The 23,774-nt window shown below is 41.9% G+C and overlaps 1 protein-coding gene and 1 long non-coding RNA gene across 3 annotated transcripts in view; one reads left to right on the forward strand and one right to left on the reverse strand.

Moving 5' to 3' along the window:
• Nucleotides 1-23,774, reverse strand: part of LOC106577002 (cGMP-dependent protein kinase 1) — a 143,818-nt gene that overhangs the window by 47,512 nt on the left and 72,532 nt on the right. For both annotated transcript variants that reach the window (XM_014154633.2, XM_014154632.2), the window contains exon 4: nt 3-108. In XM_014154633.2, the coding sequence (XP_014010108.1) occupies nt 3-108 (106 nt within the window). The remainder of the gene's footprint in view (nt 1-2; nt 109-23,774) is intronic.
• Nucleotides 12,903-14,363, forward strand: LOC106577005 (uncharacterized). The gene is made up of 3 exons (XR_001322049.2): nt 12,903-13,281; nt 13,506-13,642; nt 14,038-14,363. It is a non-coding gene; the product is annotated as an uncharacterized lncRNA (long non-coding RNA).

Below are 23,774 nucleotides of genomic sequence, written 5' to 3' on the forward strand. Positions count from 1 at the left end.
ACCTTTTTAAAAACTCCATGTATTCGGTGTGTTTGATCAGGCCCGTCCTCATCATAATAGTCTGAAAGCATTGTCGGTCGATGGCCCATAACTTCACATTGGTGAGAGCTGGAGAGGGAGAAAAGGAGTGATCAGAATAGTCAGGGAGAAACATGGATACCAGGTCATTTTCACAATAGAATGAGTCATCATTATATCATCATTAACCAGGTATCTACTTGGACAACATGAGTGCACTTTTGAGAGAGATGAGGAGAGTAGGAACTTAAACCGGCCCAGGCTATCCCATAAGAACCCACAGCAGAAAGGCTATTAGAATAACTTCCATCACTGATGAATGGATTCATTTGGCTGACCCTGTCTGTGCATGTTTATCTGTTTGTTGCTTTGCCTGTTTGTTCTGATCCTGACCTGTCTACTTGGATGTCTGTGTCACTGTAACACTGACTCCTCCTCTTCCAATCTAGAACACACACAAACACCAATTCATTGACAAACAGACACTTAAGGGTAGGCAAGATAACACACACACACACCCACATACTTCCAAGGAGCAAGAGTTGAGCCCAGTGTTTTCTGTGTAATCAAACACTGCCAGACCACAGGAGAGATTCTCTCATTAGACGGTCAGGCTCTTTTTAGTCCCAGTTAGATCAGTTTTCTTCACAGGCTGAAACTGTCTGCAGCCCATGTACCAACTAATGAGGAAGGAGATAGCAACAAACACTATGCATCCTTCTTTAAGCACTAAATAACTAAAACACTGAGGCTGGGTCCCATTCCAAAAAACCTACTTCTCTTGGGCCTAGATAACTCACAAACACGTAGCTGAAACACTGGTTAAATGGACGCAATATGGCAGATGGAAATTTCACAGCCTAGCAGAAGTCTTAGTGAAGCCACAGTATCACCCTTTTGTTGTCAGCTTTCCAGTACTATCAGGCTGCATAAAATCAAGGGATACAACCTATGATTACTAGGGAACAGACCGCCATTCCAGACCTCTAAAACCCAAGCCTCAGAGAAGAGGGCTAGAAAATATTTTGGAGTAACATTCCTGTTAGGCGCTAAAGCAACAGCTGTTAAGAGGAGAGACGTAGTTGTGTAAACACAGAGCCAACAGAGTGCTACGGCGGTGAGTGGGCAATTCACAGGGCATGGGGAAATCAGATATTGAGAGGCCAGGAGCGCATTGCAGTGAGGGTAAGTGGGTTATTTGGAGACTTGACTAAATTGCAGTGAGACTTGGGGAGCTAGTTAGCCTGCAATGTGTGTAGATGAATGTCTTAATGCTTGTGGGCCGTTCAGCCATTAGCTCGACAGCGTACTAAAGCCACTCCAGGCCCTGGGTTGACAACAGGCAGGGATGGAGGTGGAATGTGAAGGGTCTTGAGAAGTGTGGGAGTCTGGTAGTGAGGGAATTATGTTGAAGCAGACTGAGAATACATGCATGATGCATACTGAATATAACGTACTAGCAAAAATGCTCATCCCTTAGAGATTGGAACAACACTATTGCAACCTCAAAAAAGGTGTGCGATCAAGTCTGCTATGAAGGCCCATCAGGATTTATGTTCCCCACAGCATACAAAGTGTGATCTTTCAGCCACAGTCTCCTCTTCCTCTACCTTGTCCTTGACAGGCCCATACATATTTACATTTTTTTTTTACTTTCACCCCTTTTTCATGGTCCAATTGGTAGTTCAAATCTTGTCTCATCACTGCAACTCCCCTACGGACTCGGGAGAGGTGAAGGTTGAGAGCCATGCGTCCTCCGAAACATGACCCTGCCAAGCTGCACTGCTTCTTGACACACTGCTTGCTTAACCCGGAAGCCAGCCACACGAATGTGTCAGAGGAAACACCAAAGTCAGCTTGCAGGCGCCCGGCACAACCACAAGGAATCGCTAGAGCACGATGAAACAAGGAAATCCCAGCCGGCCAAACCCTTCCATAACCCGGACGACGCTGGGTCAATTGTGTGCCGCCTCATGGGTCTCCGTGGCCCATACACCCCCCCCCTTCCCTATCTTAAAAAGGCAGTAGCTTTGCCCTGATAGTTTGTAGTTGTTTCCCCTCCCCCTTCTTAATCTGTCCCACTAGCTCTTGAGAAGTTTCCTGTTATCATGCTAGCAAGTCAAAGTGCAGTGATGCCACCATCACTCAGAAGCACCTGTTCATAGGACATCTGTTCTGATTCATATAAGGCATCACCCAAATTAAAGAGTATTGTAAGGTCAATGTTTCCCTTAACATTATCTGGCTCTGTCCCTATTTTTAGTTTCACTTGAACTGTCTCCCATACAAATGTGATCGATTGAGCTGTTGATTGGGATTATCACAAAGCCTGTGTGTAATCAAGGATGTGTGGTAATCAAGGATGCGTGTAATCAAGGATCAGTTGATTTGCCTTGTGTCACCCTCAGGGAGAGAACAGCTTTGTTTAAGCCCTTATACAGCAACTGAGGCCAGAGCTCTGTTTGTCAGGGGCTGGAGAGAAAACTTCACAGAGCAAAGGAGAAAGGATTGAACAGAACTACTTTGTCCAAAGTAACCACAATAAAAAGTATTTGAATATCTTTACTTCTGAATGTATGTCACACCATTTAAATACAAGTGGGGTGACTGCCAAAATGATTTGTAATAGAATTCAATACAATAGAATGTCTGTGTAACTTTGTTTTTAATAGAGGGCAGAAAATAATTATACGTTTTAATTTGTGTACTGATATTGTTCAAAGTTTTTAAAAAAAGAAGCACCCAAATGTTAAACCATCACACCATTGTACTCTCATGGTGAATGTTCTCTATGAAGTTGAAAATGACTCCAATATCTTTGAAACACGGTCCCTCTCTGGTCCCGGATGGCTCTGATACACAGCGCTGCTGCAGTTGCTTTGTAAAACTGCATGGCACCAGGATTATAATGAGTTGTGACACCCCCTCATATCAGTTTCACAAGAACAAAGACAACCATGAGAAAATACACATAAATAAGCAACTTTGTGAATATTCTTACACAGTTCAAGTCACATAATCCTGACTGTCCAATGGAGGGAGAACAATACAATGGCAGGGAGAAGAGACACACAGCATGTATACAACTGCATCTCCTGGGGAACACAGCAGAAAAAAGAATACCAACAAAGGGTGGAGGACAATTGTTCATATCCGGCTCTAAGGACTATGAAAAAGAGTGCCAACTTGTACCGTTCTCGTTAGGAACAATAGAAAGGATACTGAGTTTATGAACCTAGACTCCTATAGGCACTGTTTCACTCAGAAGTAAGGGAGAATTAGATAGTCGCACTTTGAGAGTTACACTTTGTAAGTGGACTGAGGGTTTTCTACAACAGTCACACCCCACTATTATAATGGAGGATAGACTGACTGTATTTCTCTCCCTATCTTTCTCTGATTTTGCCTCTTTAACCCCCCCCTTTCTGTCTCTCTATCAACCCCCCCTCTCTTTCTATGTATCTCTCTCCCTTCTCTCTCTGTAGCCCCATTTCCCCTCATCATACTCTATAATTATATCACTGTGGCATGGAAAGGCAAATGTGTTGGAATACTGAAGGAATATTAATTAACATGCATCTTTATCCGAACCTTCGGAGCGGTGGTTATTAGGGTATTAGCTACTCTGAGAATTATCATAAGTCCCTCTCTGTAATTAACCTGATGATAGTTAGGCAGCTCTGAGAGGACAGGGGGCTTGTCTGTCTCAACTGCTGCTGCTGTTGGGCACAAAATCTGGTCTGAACATTCACAATAAGAAGAGGCATGCTGTCATACTATTGTGGTGTACGACAATGAAGAGCTTTCAAACAGGCTTCAAACACATACCTGCAGTGTCGATCTATGTTACTGTTGTTATACATGTTAATCCTCTTCATTCACTCTTACTTTGTGGCTCACACCGCATATCACCATCTTTCACTATTGTCCTCTCTTGTCCCTCTCTCTCAATTCAATTTACATTTTTAAGGTGCTTTATTCGCATGGGAAGCATATGTTTACATTGCCAAAACAAGTGAAATAGATAATAAACAAAAGTGAAATAAACAATAAAAGTAAACATTACACTCACAAAAGTTCCAAAAGAATAAATGAATTTCAAATGTCATATTATGTCTGTATACGGTGTTGTAATGATGTGAAAATAGTTAAAGTACAAAAGGGAAGATAAATAAAGGTTGTATTTACAATGGTGTTTGTTCTTCACTGGTTGCCCTTTTCTTGTGACAACAGGTCACAAATCTTGCTGTGATGGCACACTGTGGTATTTCACCCAATAGATATGGGAGTTTATCAAAATTGGATTTGTTTTCGAATTCTTTGTATGTCTGTGTAATCTGAGGCAAATATGTGTCTCTGATATGGTCATACATTTGACAGGAGGTTAGGAAGTGCAGCTCAATTTCCACCTCATTTTGTGTGCAGTGTGCACATGTCTGTCTTCTCTTGAGAACCAGGTCTTCCTTTGGCGGCCTTTCTCAATAGTAAGGCTATGCTCACTGAGTCTGTACATAGTCAAAGATTTCCTTAATTTTGGGTCAGTCATTCAGCCACTGTGTACTCTCTGTTTGGGGCGAAATAGCATTCTAGTTCTCAGTTGTTTTGTAAATTCTTTCCAACATGTCAAGTAATTGTCTTTTAGTTTTCTCATGATTTGGTTGGGTCTAATTGTGTTGCTGTTCTGGAGCACCGTGGGGTCTGTTTGCAAACAGAGTCCCAGGACCAGCTTGCTTTTAAAAAAAAAAACTTTATTTAACTAGGCAGGTCAGTTAAAAACAAATTCTTATTTTCAATGACAGCCTAGGAACATTGTAAACTGTCTCATTCAGGGGTAGAAAGACAGATTTGTACTTTGAAAGCGCAGGGATTCGATCTTGCAACCTTTTGGTTACTAGTCCAACGCTCTAACCACTAGGCTACCTGCCGCTGCCTGCTGCCTAGGGGGCTATTCTCCAAGGTTCATTGCTCGGTAGGTGATGGCTTTGTCATGGAAGGTTTGGGAATCGCTAGAATTCTGGATTTTGATCATTAGCGGGTATCGGCCTAATTCTGCTCTGCATGCATTATTTGTTGTTTTACGTTGTACACAGGAGGATATTTTTTGCAGAATTCTGCATGCAGAGTCTCAATTTGGTGTTTATCACATTTTGTAAATTCTTGGTTGGTGAGCAGACCCCAGACCTCACAACTATAAAGGGCAATGGGTTCTATAACTGATTCAAGACTTTTTTGCCAGATCCTAATTGGTATGTCAAATTTTATGTTCCTTTTGATTGTACAGAAGGTCTTTCTTGCCTTGTCTCTCAGATTGTTCACAGCTTTGTGGAAGTTACCTATGGCGCTGATGTTTAGGCCGAGGTATGTATAGTTTTTTGTGTGAATTAGGGCAACAGTGTCTAGATGGAATTTGTATTGTATGGTGCTGGCAACGGGACCATTTTTGGAACACCATTATTTTTGTCTTACTGAGATTTACTGTCAGGGCCCAGGTCTGACAGAATCTGTGCAGAATATCTAGGTACTGCTGTAGCCACTCCTTGGTTCGGGACAGAAGAACCAGAACATCAGCAAACAGTAGACATTTGACTTCAGATTCTAGTAGGATGAGGCTGAGTGCTGCAGCCTGTTCTAGTGCCCTCGCCAATTTGTTGATATACACTACCATTCAAAAGTTTGGGGTCAGTTAGAAATGCCATTGTTTTTGAAAGAAAATCACATTTTTTGTCAATTAAAATAACATCAAATTGATCAGAAATACAGTGTAGACATTGTTAATGTTGTAAATGACTATTGTAGCTGGAAATGGCTGATTTTTAATAGAATATCTACATAGGCGTACAGAGGCCCATTATCAGCAACCATCACTCCTGTGTTCCAATGGCACGTTGTGTTAGCTAATCCAAGTTTATCGTTTTAAAAGGCTAATTGACCATTAGAAAACCATTTTGCAATTATGTTAGCACAGCTGAAAACTGTTGGTCTGATTAAAGAAGCAATAAAACTGGCCTTCTTTAGACTGAGTATCTGGAGCATCAGCATTTGTGGGTTCGATTACAGGCTCAAAATGGATAGAAAGAAAGACTTTTCTCCTGAAACTCTTCATTGGAACCCATTTTTGTTGGTTACGTTGTCGTAGTTGTGTCTAGGGGGTCATATGGGGGCGGGAATGCTGTCACCTCCAGGTAGGTTAGGCCAGGACCATCACAGTAGGAGTGAGCAGAGCATGTTGAGCATCTGATACATACCTCTTAGGTTGCAGGATGGGGCCTGGGCGGGTGTAATAGTGGGGTTGGGCCTGTTGCTGTGCTCACGGCCTGGGTATATGTCCTGCTGTCATGTTGAGGTCCTTGCCGCAGGGGCGGGGGGCATGGTGTGGGGAGAAGTGGCATAGGTCTGATATGGGGGGGGCATATATAGGATGGGGCAAGGGTTTTCTTGGGGTGGTCTTATCTGGTTGTGGTGTGGCTGGTGATGCTGTAGTCTGGGTGTAGGTCCTCTTGGCATGGGTTCGCTCGGTGCAGGTCCTTCAGGAGGGGGTCTTGCAGGTCTGGGAGGGTGTCTCGCTGGTCTGGGCGGGGTGTCCGTTGCTCTGTTGCTCCTGTGTGAGGTGCTGAGGCTACGGTTGAGGGTGACGTCCTTCAGGGTCCTGGCAAAAGTTGGGATTGCTGCCTTGCAGAGGTGGACCTGGTCGTAAAGGCTGTTCAAGTCCAGGGTGGAGTGGTGGGCCAGGTAGACATTAGGTTTTGAGTCACAGCCTCGCAAAATGCTTGCATTCACCCGCTGTATGGTAGCAGGGTGAAAGTCTTTTCATCATAGCAGGGTGGAGATAACCACTTGTATGTTGGGGAAAGTGGAAGTAGCTTTTTCAATCACTCCCTTGAGTGCTGCGGCCACCCTTTCCTCCTGGGCCCTCAGGTCATTTGTGCCGTGTGAATTATGATGTAGCTGGGGGACCCTAGTCTGTCTTCTGACAACAATTCCAAGGCATGCCTAGTGTTTGAGCACCAGAGTTTAGCCACTTTGTGTTTCTCTCTCTCCACACCACACTTCTCTTAATCTCTCTCTTTCTCACTATCACCCCTCTCCACTCCCCCGCTCTCTTTCTCTCTCTCATCTCAGGGGAAGATCCTAGGGCATTAACCGTAGGGCCAATGGAGTCTGTCTGAGAGCCGTAGGGTGCAAAAGACTGCTTGAGAGGCTTAATTTCCTCCCTCCCCAAAGTCATTAATAACTCCAGTCTTATTTGATTACATCTGCATGAGTTCTTAAGAGCGTGAGAAATTTTGACAGGCCATTTTGACTAGGCAAAGTAGAACAGAGCACAAAACAACGTTAATGGAAAATAGGAAGCATCTTACTAACAATGCACACTGAAGTGTTGTGCTATAGCCTCAAAGAATGGATTGACTCTTTGGTGAACAATTATTGATGGTAACACTTGAACTGTAAGAATGTGTATTTTGATTAATTTGTGACCGAAAAATAACATATAACCTTTGATATACTGTGAATGCATAGCTCCCACTTTCAGTGTCAGTGGTAGTTTTGTGCAAAAACTGGTTGCACTAAAACTTTATCAGAACTTAAATGTGCTTGTTACTTTGTCACACGTGACTGACTGAGTGACTAAGTCAGAAGCAAAATGAAGACAATCTCCCAGCTGCAAATGGTCTCCCCATGTGGGAGAGAGGAATCTATGGCCCTACAGTGGAGAAGCTGCTAGAGAAAATATGCCACTGTTCTTCATCCTACCACCACCCACACCTAATCACCATTTACCAGACTCAGAATACAAATCACTACTGTTCACCACATCACATCTAACCGTCTCTACACCAAATGCATATACTGCATACTGTACGATACATCCAGCTATCCGAATGATAATCTATGTCATGCAAATAAGCTAGCTGTTAAAAAAAAGCTCTCAGTTTGGCAATGGTAACACTTTGTTCACTCAAACCAGTGCTACTGTATGACAATTAACACAGGAAATTATTTAGCCTGAGCTGAAGTGATACTGGCTTGCCCATCAGACATGTTTATCACACTGATGTTCCAACTCCATCAAACTAGTGACAATTTTTCTGGGGTAAGACCAAATAGCATTGTTCTTGTACTTAGAGAATTCACCCTTGGGTTCATGTAGTCAATAAAACACATGTAATGTACTCACAGGAAACTGAACTGGATGGTTAGCGTTTTCTCACAGTGTAGGAGGAATGTTGTTTTGCCTCGGAAACTACCAGTTGTCAGTGTTTGATTGAACAGGGCTCTGATTTTTATTACATGGTGGAGACATGGCTTCAACAACCCCGCCTGTATAATATTAACCATACCGCTAAGCCTGCAGTCATCATGTAACTTTGGAGATGTTTTGGAAGTTCACCATAAACATTTTCCCATTAACGGACCAGGTACTTGGTCAATGTAAAGTCAGTGTTATCGTAGAAGCAGAGTGGCCCTTCTGAAAGTACTTTGCAGCATGCCCTGTGATTGCAGGTTTGCTAATGTTATTCATGGCCAAGGGATTACACATTACCTCACATCTTGCGACAACTAGATTGCCTTTCTTTTTTTTTTACATTGCACAGTGAGTTCGGAATATTCTGGATATTGACCAAACATAAACTACCAGTAGCCAGTTACTGTTTCAATATAGAGGATTGTCGAATTAAAATCATTCCTCTATCTAAGGTATTTTTCTCTCAGAGTCAGGGCCCTAGGTTATATCTTTTATAACGTCAAATTAAAATATTAAAGAAACACTTTCACCTGCTCGGTACTATAAATTGAAAAAACTTGTTCAGCAGCACACTGCATCCAGCTCAGAAGCTCTGGGGTTTTATACCCCTTTGCAAAAATATGTAATGAAACTGACCAGGGAGCCTGGATAGTGACAGTGATTGGACAAGTTTGTGGCCACAGTTAAGAAGAATGAGGGAATTAATTAATGATGAGAAAGAAGTGGTTTGAGGGGATGGGTGGTTTGAGGGGACCTGTGATCTGAGTACAGTTGAGATAGGCTGATAAGAGAATGACTTGACATTTGGTGTGTTGATAACTAAAGGCCAAACTTACTGAGAAGCAAACTCTCCACATTTGCAGTTCATACCTGCTATTAATAAAGGAAATGAAAAATGAGAGGTAGGATAAAAGTGCAAATGGGGTGAATGTTAAAACTAAGGCAAAGAATATATGGTATCTATTATCTATCTTTCCAAGTAAAAAATCTAGCATAAGAAATAGCATATGACCTTGTTGAGACTAACAAAAGGTCCCCAGATGTCAGAAGTGTGTGCGTACCAGTGTACCATCTATGTGAAACTTGTCTCCTAAAGAGGACTCTGAAACTGCAGTCTCTCTCTCTCTCTCTCTCTCTCTCTCTCTCTCTCTCTCTCTCTCTCACACTCTCTCTCACACTCTCTCTCACACTCTCTCTCACACTCTCTCTCGCTCTATATATATATATATATAAATATATATATATATATATATATATATATATATATGATCTCTGTGGTAACTTGTATCTCTGTACAGGGTGAACTCTGAATACTCTATGCAAAAGGGTTTTATGGACCTCTCAAGACTTCTGTCTTATTTACATTGGTCTTATCCCCGACACAAGCCTTTTCTCTCTCACCCTGTGTCACAGCCTGGTGGTCAGGTTAATGTCAACTTGGTATAGTTTGATTGGTCAATGGTGTTTGGTTTTGGGTTGAAACAGTTAGACCTTCATATGTTATAAATTGAATTAAATGCCTTTGTTATCTCTTATCCTGTAGCCAGTCCATGGAGGAAAGTTGCATGATCAATTCTAATTTCCTCTGGCCTAGTAGGCATCTCTTTGTTCATATTTTGTCTTGTAAGTTAAAGGGATAATTAGGGATTTGGTGATGTGGGGTGATTTGCTACTTACCCAGAATCAAAACAAACTCATGGATACCATTTGTATGTCTCTGCATGCAGTTTGAAGGAAGTTGAAGATATCATTATCATTACCTTAGCACAATTTCTGGAAGTCAATTGATATGTACTAGCCAGGTATGTACCAAAGCTGTGTGGCTAGCACCTTTTACACTAAGTATTATTTACAAGTATATATAGAATTATAATATACTGCTCAAAAAAATAAAGGGAACACTAAAATAACACATCCTAGATCTGAATGAAAGAAATAATCTTATGAAATACTTTTCTCTTTACATAGTTGAATGTGCTGACAACAAAATCACACAAAAATAATCAATGGAAATCCAATTTATCAACCCATGGAGGTCTGGATTTGGAGTCACACTCAAAATTAAAGTGGAAAACCACACTACAGGCTGATCCAACTTTGATGTAATGTCCTTAAAACAAGTCAAAATGAGGCTCAGTAGTGTGTGTGGCCTCCACGTGCCTGTATGACCTCCCTACAACGCCTGGGCATGCTCCTGATGAGGTGGCGGATGGTCTCCTGAGGGATCTCCTCCCAGACCTGGACTAAAGCATCCGCCAACTCCTGGACAGTCTGTGGTGCATCGTGACGTTGGTGGATGGAGCGAGACATGATGTCCCAGATGTGCTCAATTGGATTCAGGTCTGGGGAACGGGCAGGCCAGTCCATAGCATCAATGCCTTCCTCTTGCAGGAACTGCTGACACACTCCAGCTACATGAGGTCTAGCATTGTCTTGCATTAGGAGGAACCCAGGGCCAACCGCACCAGCATATGGTCTCACAAGAGATCTGAGGATCTCATCTCGGTACCTAATGGCAGTCAGGCTACCTCTGGCGAGCACATGGAGGGCTGTGCGGCCTCCCAAAGAAATGCCACTCCACACCATGACTGACCCACCGCCAAACCGGTCATGCTGGAGGATGTTGCAGGCAGCAGAACGTTCTCCACGGCGTCTCCAGACTCTGTCACGTCTGTCACGTGCTAAGTGTGAACCTGCTTTCATCTGTGAAGAGCACAGGGCGCCAGTGGCGAATTTTCCAATCTTGGTGTTCTCTGGCAAATGCCAAATGTCCTGCACAGTGTTGGGCTGTAAGCACAACCCCCACCTGTGGATGTCGGGCCCTCATACCACCCTCATGGAGTCTGTTTCTGACCGTTTGAGCAGACACATGCACATTTGTGGCCTGCTGGAGGTCATTTTGCAGGGCTCTAGCAGTGCTCCTCCTGCTCCTCCTTGCACAAAGGCGGAGGTAGCAGTCCTGCTGCTGGGTTGTTGCCCTCCTACGGCCTCCTCCACGTCTCCTGATGTACTGGCCTGTCTCCTGGTAGCGCCTCCATGCTCTGGACACTACGCTGACAGACACAGCAAACCTTCTTGCCACAGCTCGCATTGATGTGCCATCCTGGATGAGCTGCACTACCTGAGCCACTTGTGTGGGTTGTAGACTTCGTCTCATGTTACCACTAGAGTGAAAGCACCGCCAGCATTCAAAAGTGACCAAAACATCAGCCAGGAAGCATAGTAACTGAGAAGTGGTCTGTGGTCAACACCTGCAGAACCACTCCTTTATTGGGGGTGTCTTGCTTATTGCCTATAATTTCCACCTGTTGTCTATTCCATTTGCACAACAGCATGTGAAATTTATTGTCAATCAGTGTTGCTTCCTAAGTGGACAGTTTGATTTCACAGAAGTGTGATTGACTTGGAGTTACATTGTGTTGTTTAAGTGTTCCCTTTATTTTTTTGAGCAGTGTATTTTGAAGCATTTATTTTTGTATAAAAAAATTATAATAATCTCAGAACTACTCATTTCATTCATCCGCAGTGATGGTGGGCACACAGATAGGCTGTGTGCGAGTGTGAACACATTTGGCCAGCTGAGACAGCAGGACAGTGGCAGTTAATGAGTCCACTAGATATCAAGTAAGAAAAGTGTGGGAAGAATACATTAACAGACTGCCATTGCTTTTCCAAAGCAATAGTTTTACCTCGCAACCGTGACTGAAGATTGTTGAGACTGCTGGAAGTACTTTCAAGGTATTAGCTATCTTACATCAAGTAGCTAGCTAGCTAGCCCACGTAGCTATCTAACTGTGGTGAGATATGCTACATCGATGGACTACCATCCCTTGTCCAATATGGTTTGTGTGTGTGCTGTTTGCAAAAACAAACCAAGGACGTGGTTGGCTAAAATGTTTCACAAATTTCCATTGCGGGATCCGGATCAATTTACACTATGTCTAGTTGCTCTGAATATTGGTAACAACACTCCAACCGAGGACCTCAGAAAGTAACTAGTTTTCTCTGAAACATTTTCAATGGGGGACTTCATGGGAGGATGGAACTGACAAGCCATAATGATGAGATGTTTCATGTGACAACATCTCAAGCAAATTTGCTGGTACACGAAGCAACTCAAACGCGATTGAAATTGCATGCAACATCCAATCTTGTCATACACCACATCTTGGTTTCACAAATTATTCATTTATCCAACCGTTTTGTAATCGTAACAGCATTTATATAGACAAAATGCAGGCTGTAGAATTTAGATACCTAACTAGCTAGTGCAGTTCATGATGGACAATTACAGTTGAAACTGGACGGAGAAAGGTCTGGGTTAACTGAAAAAAATTACATTTATCGACTGCCAGACCATGTACATAAACCATGAGTAGGCATAATATCTAGAATTCTTTATACATGACATTTTTGGAATGTCTCTTCTGTCGCGGTTTTCAGCAGCACGGACAGCTGTGTTGACTTGACAATTCATGTCAACTTTTTTCTACTCACTGAAATTGCATCCAGTCAGTTGTGTCAGTTGCTTGAAATAGGGTTGATATTCTCTCTCTTACGATGCATCCAGATTGCTTAGAGTGACAGTGTGACATCGTGTAACTGTAGAAAAACAACCCCACTAATATCTCACTCCCCTCAGCTGGTCTCAGACTACTTTGTAGTGTTTGTGACAGTATCACCCATCCCCCGCTGGTGCCATGAGGTCTAGGGCCATACATTTGCCCTGTCTATCAGGAGCCAACAACCTACTCACCCTGACAGCCTCCACTCTTTCACCACTTAATTTCCCAAAACAGTGTGCCGATAGCAACAATGCTATCCGTTGAACTCATGCCTATTTGTGATCAAATGTCATTTTCAGGATTTAAAGCGCAGGTTCAAGTCAATGCTCCATCACATCTGTGGAGTCCATCGCTGGGAAGAGGACAAAGTGGAAGAACGCTGTTACCATGGACAGCTAACAGAGGACCAGCAGAGGAAGCCCTCTACTCAGACAACACTGTTCAAGCACACAGGTTTGTTCCACATTGAATTAGCATGCATATCAAATGAAACACATAGAACCTTTCCTTTTCACAGATGAGAAATGCTTTCTTAGAATCTACTGTGCTCTGATTTGTGTGTAGGTGTTCACAAGCTAAATACTTAGCACATAATAACTATTTGGTACTAGTCATGCCTATGTTATTTCATGCTCCATCTAAGGTTGTCTCTCTTCTCTTTTACTATGTTTTACCAGGAACACGTATATGTTGAAATACTGTCAAAAGCGTCTCCACTTCAAAGACTACAGCATGAAAGCCCAAACCCAGTTGACAGTTTTGGACCACAATGAGAATCAGAACCGGAATAGAGGACAAGCCTCAACTGTTGCTGGTAACTACGAAAACTATGCCATCAATGTTATGATTTACACTTGAGCACTTCCTTGGTCATATTGGGATGGTAATGCAATCATTGGCCTGTCCTGACAGATCTATTCTAACAAAAGGCCAGGTGATTGCCCCTCCAAGATAGGTTGGATGACTTGGGGAAAGTGGGGGGTTTCTTTGGGGGATGGTGCTCAGAGACACCCTTTTTTTTCTCTGTGGGATGTGTGAAACCTGCCTATCTCCACTGCACTTATCTGATCATTTGCATCCAACATGTATCTTGGAGTGTAATGTAGGAAACCAAGAAGTGTGCTTGTGTTTTGTGTTTTATATTTATAAGAAGTGTCCTTGTCCTTGTGTTTTATATTGTATTTATTTTCTTATCTTTCCTGATTTCAGGCAATCCAAGACACAGCATTATTGTGTTGTTGTACAGTGGATTGCCCGGGCCAATATACCAGTTCACCACTCAAACATTCAGGAATGACCTGATGTAGCACGTCCTGCAGAAATGCATGGACAAATTAGTGAAATACTGGGAACCAAAATTCTGTGGAAGCGGCCGTCATCTGGCTGCCAACATAGCCCCATCCCAAAACCCAGCAAGGAGGTTATTGCAGAACACACATCAAGATTCAAGAACACTTGAGTGCCATTTTGAGAATGCCCTGTCTATACTGTGTATTGCTCATTATGTGCAGTGATTTACCTTCAGTATTGAAACGTTACTGACACAGTGATCTGACTGTTTTATTTAATATACAAAACTATCGTGTGACACTGTAATAAATCACTTATAGTTGATAGTAACAAAACAGGTGGTACTGGTTCAAATAATGTAATGTATTACTATGACTCGACAGAACTGTAACAAAATAGAATGTACTGGTTTAGAGTGATTTGACAAAATTAGTTGGTTAGGCAATGTCTGGCTATGAAGATGAGTCATCGTAGTGTAATTACAATAGGCCCCTCACATTCTCTGCCTCCTTGAATCCCACATAAACACCTGTTGGCGAGGGATATTCACGGCAAATGGCACAAACAACACATGAAGCTCATTCAAGCACCGATAAGAAATCAGCCTGTGTTGACTAAGAACACAAATTGTTATTCATGAGTAGCTAGATAAAAATGATCTAATCACAAGAAAATGTTTGATTTGATCAGAGTGCATTTATAAAACTGCAAAGGTGATCAATATATTATCTTTCTTACACTTTGTTAGTGTGTGCCGGGACAAGAAGAATAATGTCACTTACTCGATGGACAGCTGTCCTTTCGGTCCACAGGTCTAGGCTGCTTCTTCCAATTTATTTCCAGGACATGGAAGGATGACTCTGTAACACCACGATTGATGAACACAGAAAAGTCCTTGTGATTTGTTACACTGTCTCTCGTGCGCTGCGTTCTTCCTTGGAGATATCAAGCCACCCAATCGATAGCAGTAACAAGTCCCACTCTGTGAAGCACAAACACTCATCATCCGTTGTCATGAGTTGTCATTTCCCGCAGTTGCACCACCAATCCCCCTTAGACCTGGCTCTCGCCACCGCTCCAGTTAGCTTGTGCACTGGCTCCACCACTGATTCAGGCTCAAATAAATATGGCTCTGAATAAAAATAGTCTTCTTCTACCTCAAAGTCCGACATGATTTTTCAATTGTTATGATGATTTGCCAATAAGAAAGAAAGTAAGCTAGCTAGCTATGTTAGTTACTATAGTAAGTGACAACAATATTATGGTTCAAATAAAATATACTAATTGATAAAGAAAACAATATTTTTGGAGAAAAAAACACTGTATAATCTTTACAAATGATATCATAAATAGGACTGGTGGAGTTGTCACACATGCAGCAAACAAAATATATGGAAGTGTCTGCTCTGCTCAAAATGACAACCAATTACTTGCAGCATTATCGCAAAAATGGAAGAGGCAAGTGGAAAATTAAGGAACTTGTCTGTCGGCCCTGCATTTAAGACCAAAATTGGTTAAAAAAAATAGTGATAGACAGTTTCATTTAAGGACCGGAAAATCGACAGCTGTGCCATATAGTCTGCAAAATAGTTGGGAAGAGATTTTCGATGTACCGATTCCATGGCACATGGTTTATGAACCGATACACAAAACGATGCTGGGTTCAAAACTTTGAGTTTTTCAATTTAAATTATTGTACAAAATTCTTGCAACCAATATAATGTTATATATATCGGGGATACAACCATCCCAGCATTGCAGATTTTGTGGCAAAGAGACAGAATCATTAGATCATTTGTTTTGGTACTGTCCACATATAGCATGTTTTTGGTCACAGGTTCAGGAATGGCTGAAGAATTCCAACATTTACCTGGCACTGCAAATAGCACTGCTGGGTGATTTAAAAAGTCATAGTCAATCGATCAATAATATAATAATACTTTTAGCAACAATGCTTATTTTAATTTACAATCTGTAGACACTATGAGAATAGAAAGGTTCAGAATGTTGTGAAACATCACAGCCCAAATGAAAAATACATGGCAAATAGAAATCAAAACTGGATGGTCTTCAGAAATAGATGGGAAGGGTTGATTGTAGCTGAAAGACGGGACTGAAAACAAACAAAAAATAACTATTGTAAAATATATTGTGTCCGTAAAATGTATATAGAATGTATAAGCTGGAAGTAGAGACCTAAGTGTTGTTGTCCATTAGTTTACTCCAATTAGGGGAGGGGTGGTAGGGTTAGGGGAAAATAATAAAGGAAAATATATTTTAAAAAAAATATATATATATATATATATATATATATATATTTACTATATACATTTTACGGACACAATATATTTTACAATAGTTATTTTTTGTTTGTTTTCAGTCCCAGACAATTACATTGATGGAAGCCACAATCTATCTGCAATATAAAAGCTGATCTTCCCCCTTAATTTTTTTAAATAAAAAAAACATTTGACCTGCTTATACATATCTGGGCATCTAGATTGACGAAAATCTCTTTCAAAAAGCGTGTTGGCCTCCCGAGTGGCGCAGTGGTGTAAGGCGCTGTGCCACTAAAGATCCTGTTTCGAGTCCAGGCTCTGTCGCAGCCGGCCGCAACCGTGAGACCCATGGAGCGGTCCACAATTGGCACAGCGTCGTTCAGGTTGGGGGAGGGGTTTGGCCGGCAGGGATGTTCTTGTCCCATTGCGCACTAGCGACTCCTGTGGCGGGCTGGGCACAATGCACGCTGACACGGTCGCCAGGTATACGGTGTTTCCTCTGACACATTGGTGCGGCTGGCTTCCGGGTTAAGCGGGCATTGTGTCAAGAAGCAGTGTGACTTGGCTGGGTTGTGTTTCGGAGGACGCACGACTCTCGACCTTCGCCTCTCCCGAGTCCATACGGGAGTTGCAGCGATGGGACAAGACTGTAACTACCAATTGGATACCACAAAATTGGGGAGAAAAAGCGGGGAAAAAAACATTATATATATATATATATATATATATATATATTTAAAAAACGTGTTGATGAGTTAGTTAATAAATTGGTACTATGCTTTATTACGGACAATAGGTTCAGTAGACATCACTGCATTCTGTATCAGAAAGTAGGCTGGCTCTCTTTGAAGTCTCGTAGATTGATGCATTTCACTATTTTTGTTTATAAAGCCTTCCTGAAAAAACTTCCGCCGTACCTTACTTCATTGTTAATTTACAGACGTATGAGATACCTGAAGCATTCTCAGGGATGGCCAACTCTGGAGATACCTTCAATCTTCACTGAGTTAGGTTAATCTGATTTGAGTTTTTCTGCACCTTACTTGTGGAGTAATCTCCAAGACTCTCTAAGTGGATGAATTGGTGCCTTTAGGGAAATTCAAAAGAAAGATTGAGGACCTTTTTGCCGAAGAATGTTTTTGTTTTCTATGATTGTGTTTTGCTTTTCTTGTATTGATGTGAATATTGACGTGCACAGTATATCGATGTGTATATTGATGTGTATAGTGTGTATTGATGTGTATACAGGGCTCATCTGTAAAAGAGACCTAGGTCTCAGCATGACTTCCTGTCAAAATAAAGGTTATTTTTTTATCTGAGAGTTTAATTAAAGAGCCTTTTCAGCCAGTCTCAGTCTTCTCTTCAATTCTCAATCAAAACATCGAACAATGACAAAGCTTTGTTGCTGTGATTATTTTGCTTCCCACTGGTGCAGAATGCAGAGACAATATTGTCCGTCCACCCTAGACTGTTTCCTTGGAAGATAAATGGTAATTCTTTATTTTCCACGTCATTACAGAAAATCACCCAAACAATCATTCTCCACCAGGAAATCTATTGGAGTGACCTGGTATATTTTAGTCTGGTCGTTCTGAGAAAATCACACAGAGAAAATTTATGTTTTCATCTATTCATCAATAGATGCGTTATCCTAATCTGGGGCTACAGTCTTCTCATATCTGCTTTCACATATCTCCAACTCAATTGACTTAGTTCCGTCACATTGTTGATAGCCTGCGTCACATAGCAGGGTTGAAGAAAGGCAAGGGACATTGTGTCCAAGTCCTTGCAGCAGGACACTGGCTGGATTTGTCCATCAGCTCAAGAGGGAAAACTGCTTCAACATTAGACCATCAGATGTTGAATACAAATGTAGATTTATTGATAAAGACTAATAGTTTTTTTAGAAAGCTTTTTACCATTGCTACCACAACCGTTTTATGCATCTCTGTTGCCAAAGAAGATGTAATTCCTGGGTTGCACTTCAGAAGCACATCAAGGTACCAGCACCTTCCTGAAATAACTCCAAAATGTAGCAAACATTTCAGAGGGAGATATACACAGCGCCAACAGCAGCATTGTTTTGACCTGTGTGGGTCTACAGGTAGTCTATGTGAGCATCTAAGCAATATGCATCGTTTCTCATTCCTCCTTCCCCTCTGATAACCTTAGCACTAAAATAGCCGGGCCTCAACGAGTACCAATAGCCACCAATGCCGCACCCCTGGGGCATCTTTTCTCAAAGTCTAATCCATCAATTAAATATACTATTATTTTGATTAGGCAGGTCCTAAAGGAATAATCCACTCAAAAGCTATATTTTGGTATTTTTTTCATTAGTCCACTGTGATACAGTCCCAAAATGTTTTGCATGTCAGCAATCAAGTTTTCAAGATATAGGACTTTTACATCATTTTGCATCATCATGATGATGTGGCAAGTGACAATTAGCTTTTTAAAAGTCTTATATCTTGAAAACTAGATTACTGACACGCAAAACATTTTGGGACTGTTTCAACAGTGGACTTATGAAGTGAAGAAAAATAACAAAATATCGTTTTTGAGTGGATTATTACATTATGATGCCAAGAACAAATGTATTTCAAAATAACAGAATAGCCTATTTTGTCCTCCTAAAGCTGCTTTCTGTTTGTGTTATCAAAATACTAACAACGTCAGTGTGTTAAATAGACTTATTTAGGAAAAGTCAAGGACAGAGAGGGACATCACTTTTAAAATGACAGAGATATGTAAATGTTTTATTCACATGGCGTTCAAAAGGCGTCGTTGGCGGTTCTACTGTTCTACAAATTAGTTGCAATGTTTTTGTAGATCGAACAAGGTAGCTGATTCTCATAAGTCTCATCCTCTGACAGCTCAGGTACGACACTTCCCCCCTGAGGCAAAGTGGAACAATCATCAAAACTCTGCTCCAAAAAATAACCCTGGTGCCACTGTAACAATTCTTCTGGCTTTGGCAGCTTATGATGAGTGTCTTAGTGTAGTGTGGTGAGAGAAAGCATCCCTCTCTTTACAGAAACACCAATGACTCTGACTAAGAAGTTTCCTATCTCAGCGGGGGCCTAGGGTTCGGCTACACGTCTGTAAACCCATGTGGGAAATAGCTCATTAAGACGAGCAACCAACCATGGTTCAAAATCACTGTGAAAAAGAGTGAAATGCGAAAAGTTTGTTTGGTAACTTTGCATTCACTCTTGTTTCAATAGTGACTCAAAACACATCCAATGTTCCCTTCGGTTTAGCTGTTCTTGTGGGATACTAACAGTTTAGTCTAAAAAAGATGCACGGACACATGCACACAGATGCACACACATTCACAAACACACATAGACACACACATACCTTTTGTCTAGTTGAATCTTAATGATGACTCACATGTTATTTTCACTATCATGTCCTTCCCTGAGGGAGAAATGCTAGTTCATATTACCATGCCTGTTTCCGCATTCACAAATATTAGCACAGAAATGTCCATCAAACATTGTTTAAAGAGATAGCTGCAGGGCTATTCTCTCACTGTAATTCTGGAGGTCTCTTTCTCTCCCTGTCTTTTCTTTCTCTCTCCCTTTCCCTCCTCTCGTCCTCCACAGCGCACTCTTACTAGGTGTGTTAACTTTTTCAACCGTCTGAAATCCTGATGCAGCCTCTGGCTCCAACACCTGCGTTCTCTCCAAGAAAATAACAGCTTACACAAACACACAAACGTTCACACACGTGCATTTATAAACCCTCTCAGATATAAACTCATACGCAAAGCACAGATATGTAAACGCACACACCGTCTGCAGTCTGGCTTAGGTCTGAGTGACCGTAACCCCCACTGTACTGATCACCCCGATCCCCTTAACCCTCACGCCTCTGTCCCTCCACTGTTCCTCGCAGGAGAGGGTTACCATGGCAGCCAATGGAAGCTGAGGGCTGTTGATTACCACTCATGGAGGACCGTATAAAAACATCTTCCTCCTCCTCCTCACTTTCCATCTTGTTGTCTCTCACCATATCTCTGTCTGTGTCTCTCTCTCTCTCGCTCTCATCACTCATTTTAATTTACCTCTATCTCTTTTTTTCATTGTCTGCAGCTCTCTGACCCCCTATCTCTATTTCTTTCTCTCTCTCTTTCATCTTTCTTTCGAGGGCAGACACACCAACTCCATTAAGACTCCTGTGTGTGGTAATATGAGATGTTTGTGACAAGTGGAGACACAAAAACACAGGATACCTCCTTCCGAGAGTCTGCAAGTGCTCTCCTTTCACTGCCTCCCTCAATTCTGAGTGCCCTCTTCTCCACCAGAGTCCCCATTTAGTCACACCGCGGGAGAATATACCAATGTTTACAATATCCAAATTGCTATTGATTTCAAATAGCACTATCATTTCCTATAGAATGGTTAAAAACAAATGTACATCAGGGAGAAGACGAACCCCAATCACACAAGCATTTGCAAATTAGTGGACATGTGATTGAGTGGGACACATTGTCAGTGATGCCTGCTTTAATCAAGTCGATATTAAATCACTTTACCCTTGCTCCTACTTTAGTTCTTTAAGGCTACAAAACATGATTAGTATTCTGGGTCAACCTCTCTGTGAGCAGAGCAGGCAGTCTGAGAAGGACAAGGAGAGGAGACAGTTTAACATTGTAACAGCTCGCTACTGGAACTACAAGGTCAGTGTCATATGGAGGTTGACTATAGTCTGAAACTCACCACTCAACTGCCTGTTGCCATGGAGAACATGAAATATGTTGTTTACACATGGATGTGGAAGTGTTCTGGGAAGTCTTTTTGTGGTTCATAACCGATTGTATAAGCTCTGCACATACATTAATGTGTGGTGTACAGGGTTGGGTAGGTTACTTTCTAAATGTAAACGGTTACAGTTACAAGTTACCTGTCCAAAATTGTAATCAGTAACGTAATATTTGGATTACCCAAACTCAGTAATGTCTATCAGAATTCCAGTCATTCCAATAAATGTTATACCCCTTGATCTTCAAGAATAGGACTTGGAAATATGGAGGTATAGATTAGCCTAATTGTTTTAGCTGAGCATAATCCCAAAACCAAGGACTTATTAGCCAGCTCTAATCTGTTGTTTGTTTATGATTTTGTTGTTATGGAGGACTGATTGGGCTCATTGATTTGAGTTGAAAATGAAATGCTGCGCTCATGGAATGGCATACTCAACAACAAACTAGAATGGTCCAAACACACCAAGACAGTCGTGAAGAGGGCACGACAAAGCCTATTCCCCCTCAGGAAACTAAAAAGATTTGGCATGGGTCCTGAGATCCTCAAAAGGTTCTACAGCTGCAACATCGAGAGCATCCTGACTGGTTGCATCACTGCCTGGTACGGCAATTGCTCGGCCTCTGACCGCAAGGCACTACAGCGGGTAGTGCGTACAGCCCAGTACATCACTGAGGCCTGCCATCCAGGACCTAAAAGGGGCCCTAAAAAAGGCCCTAAAAATTGTCAAAGACCCCAGCCACCCCAGTCATAGAGTGTTCTCTCTACTACCGCATGGCAAGCGGTACCGGAGTGCCAAGTCAAGGACAAAAAGGCTTCTCAACAGTTTTTACCCCCAAGCCATAAGACTCCTAAACAGGTAATCAAATGGCTACCCGGACTATTTGTATTGTGTGCTCCCCCACCCCTCTTTTTACAGTTATGCTACTCTCTGTTTATCATATATGCATAGTCACTTTAACTATACATTTATGTACATACTACGTCAATTGGGCCGACCAACCAGTGCTCCCGCACATTGGCTAACCGGGCTATCTGCATTGTGGCCCACCCACCACCCGCCAACCCCTCGTTTACGCTACTGCTACTCTCTGTTCATCATATATGCATAGTCACTTTAACCATATCTACATGGACATACTACCTCAATCAGCCTGACTAACCGGTGTCTGTATGTAGCCTCGCTACTGTTATAGCCTCGCTACTGTATATAGCCTGTCTTTTTACTGTTGTTTTATTTCTTTACTTACTCACCTAATACCTTTTTTGTACTATTGGATAGAGCCTGTAAGTAAGCATTTCACTGTTGAATTCGGCGCACGTGACAAATAAACTTTGATTTGATTTGAGCACAATTGAAAAGTGCTATTTACATTTGAAAAATGAATGCCATATGCTGCATTTGCTATAGGCCTATTGTCATGTATACTCACTCTCCGGCGCGCGAGGTCACCAGGCTGATCAATATTACACACACCTGTCACCAACATTACGCGCACCAGCATCTCATCACACTCACCTGGACTCCATCACCTGCCTGATTACCTTTCCTATATACAGCTGAAGTCAGAAGTTTACATACACTTAGGTTGTCATTAAAACTCGTTTTTCAACCACTACACAAATTTCTTGTTAACAAACTATATAGTTTTGGCAAGTTGGTTAGGACATCTACATTGTGCATGACACAAGTAATTTTTCCATCAATTGTTTACCGACAGATTATTTCACTTATAGTTCACTGTATCACAATTCCAGTGGGTCAGAAGTTTACATACACTAAGTTGACTGTGCCTTTAAACAGCTTGGAAAATTCCAGAAAATAATGTCATGGCTTTAGAAGCTTCTGATAGGCTAATTGACTGCATTTGAGTCAATTGGAGGTGTACCTGTGGATGTATTTCAAGGCTTACCTTCAAACTCAGTGCCTCTTTGCTTGACATCATGGGAAAATCAAAAGAAATCAGCCAAGACCTCAGAAAAAAAAGTAGACCTCCACAAGTCTGGTTCATCCTTGGGAGCAATGCCCAAACGCCTAAAGGTACCACGTTCATCTGGACAAACTATAGTACGCAAGTATAAACACCATGGGACCATGCAGCTGTCATATCGTTCAGGAAGGAGACGAGTTCTGTCTCCTAGAGATGAACGTACTTTGGTGCGAAAAGTGAAAATCAATCCCAGAACAACAGCAAAGGACCTTGTGAAGATGCTGGAGGAAACAGGTACAAAAGTATCTATATCCACAGTAAAACGAATCCTGTATCGACATAACCTGAAAGGCCACTCAGCAAGGAAGAAGCCACTGCTCCAAAACTACCATAAAAAAGCCAGTCTATGGTTTGCAACTGTACATGGGGACAAAGATCGTACTTTTTAGAGAAATGTCCTCTGGTCTGATTAAAATTATGTTTGGCCATAATGACCATCATTATGTTTGGAGGGAAAAGGGGGATGCTTGCAAGCCGAAGAACACCATCCCAACCGTGAAGCACAGGGGTGGCAGCATCATGTTGTGGGGGTGCTTTGCTGCAGGAGGGACTGGTGCACTTCACAAAATAGATGGCATCATGAGGAAAGAAAATAATGTGGATATGTTGAAGCAACA

This window comes from Salmo salar, chromosome ssa18 (assembly GCF_905237065.1).
Source record: "Salmo salar chromosome ssa18, Ssal_v3.1, whole genome shotgun sequence".
NCBI classification, from domain to species: domain Eukaryota; kingdom Metazoa; phylum Chordata; class Actinopteri; order Salmoniformes; family Salmonidae; genus Salmo; species Salmo salar.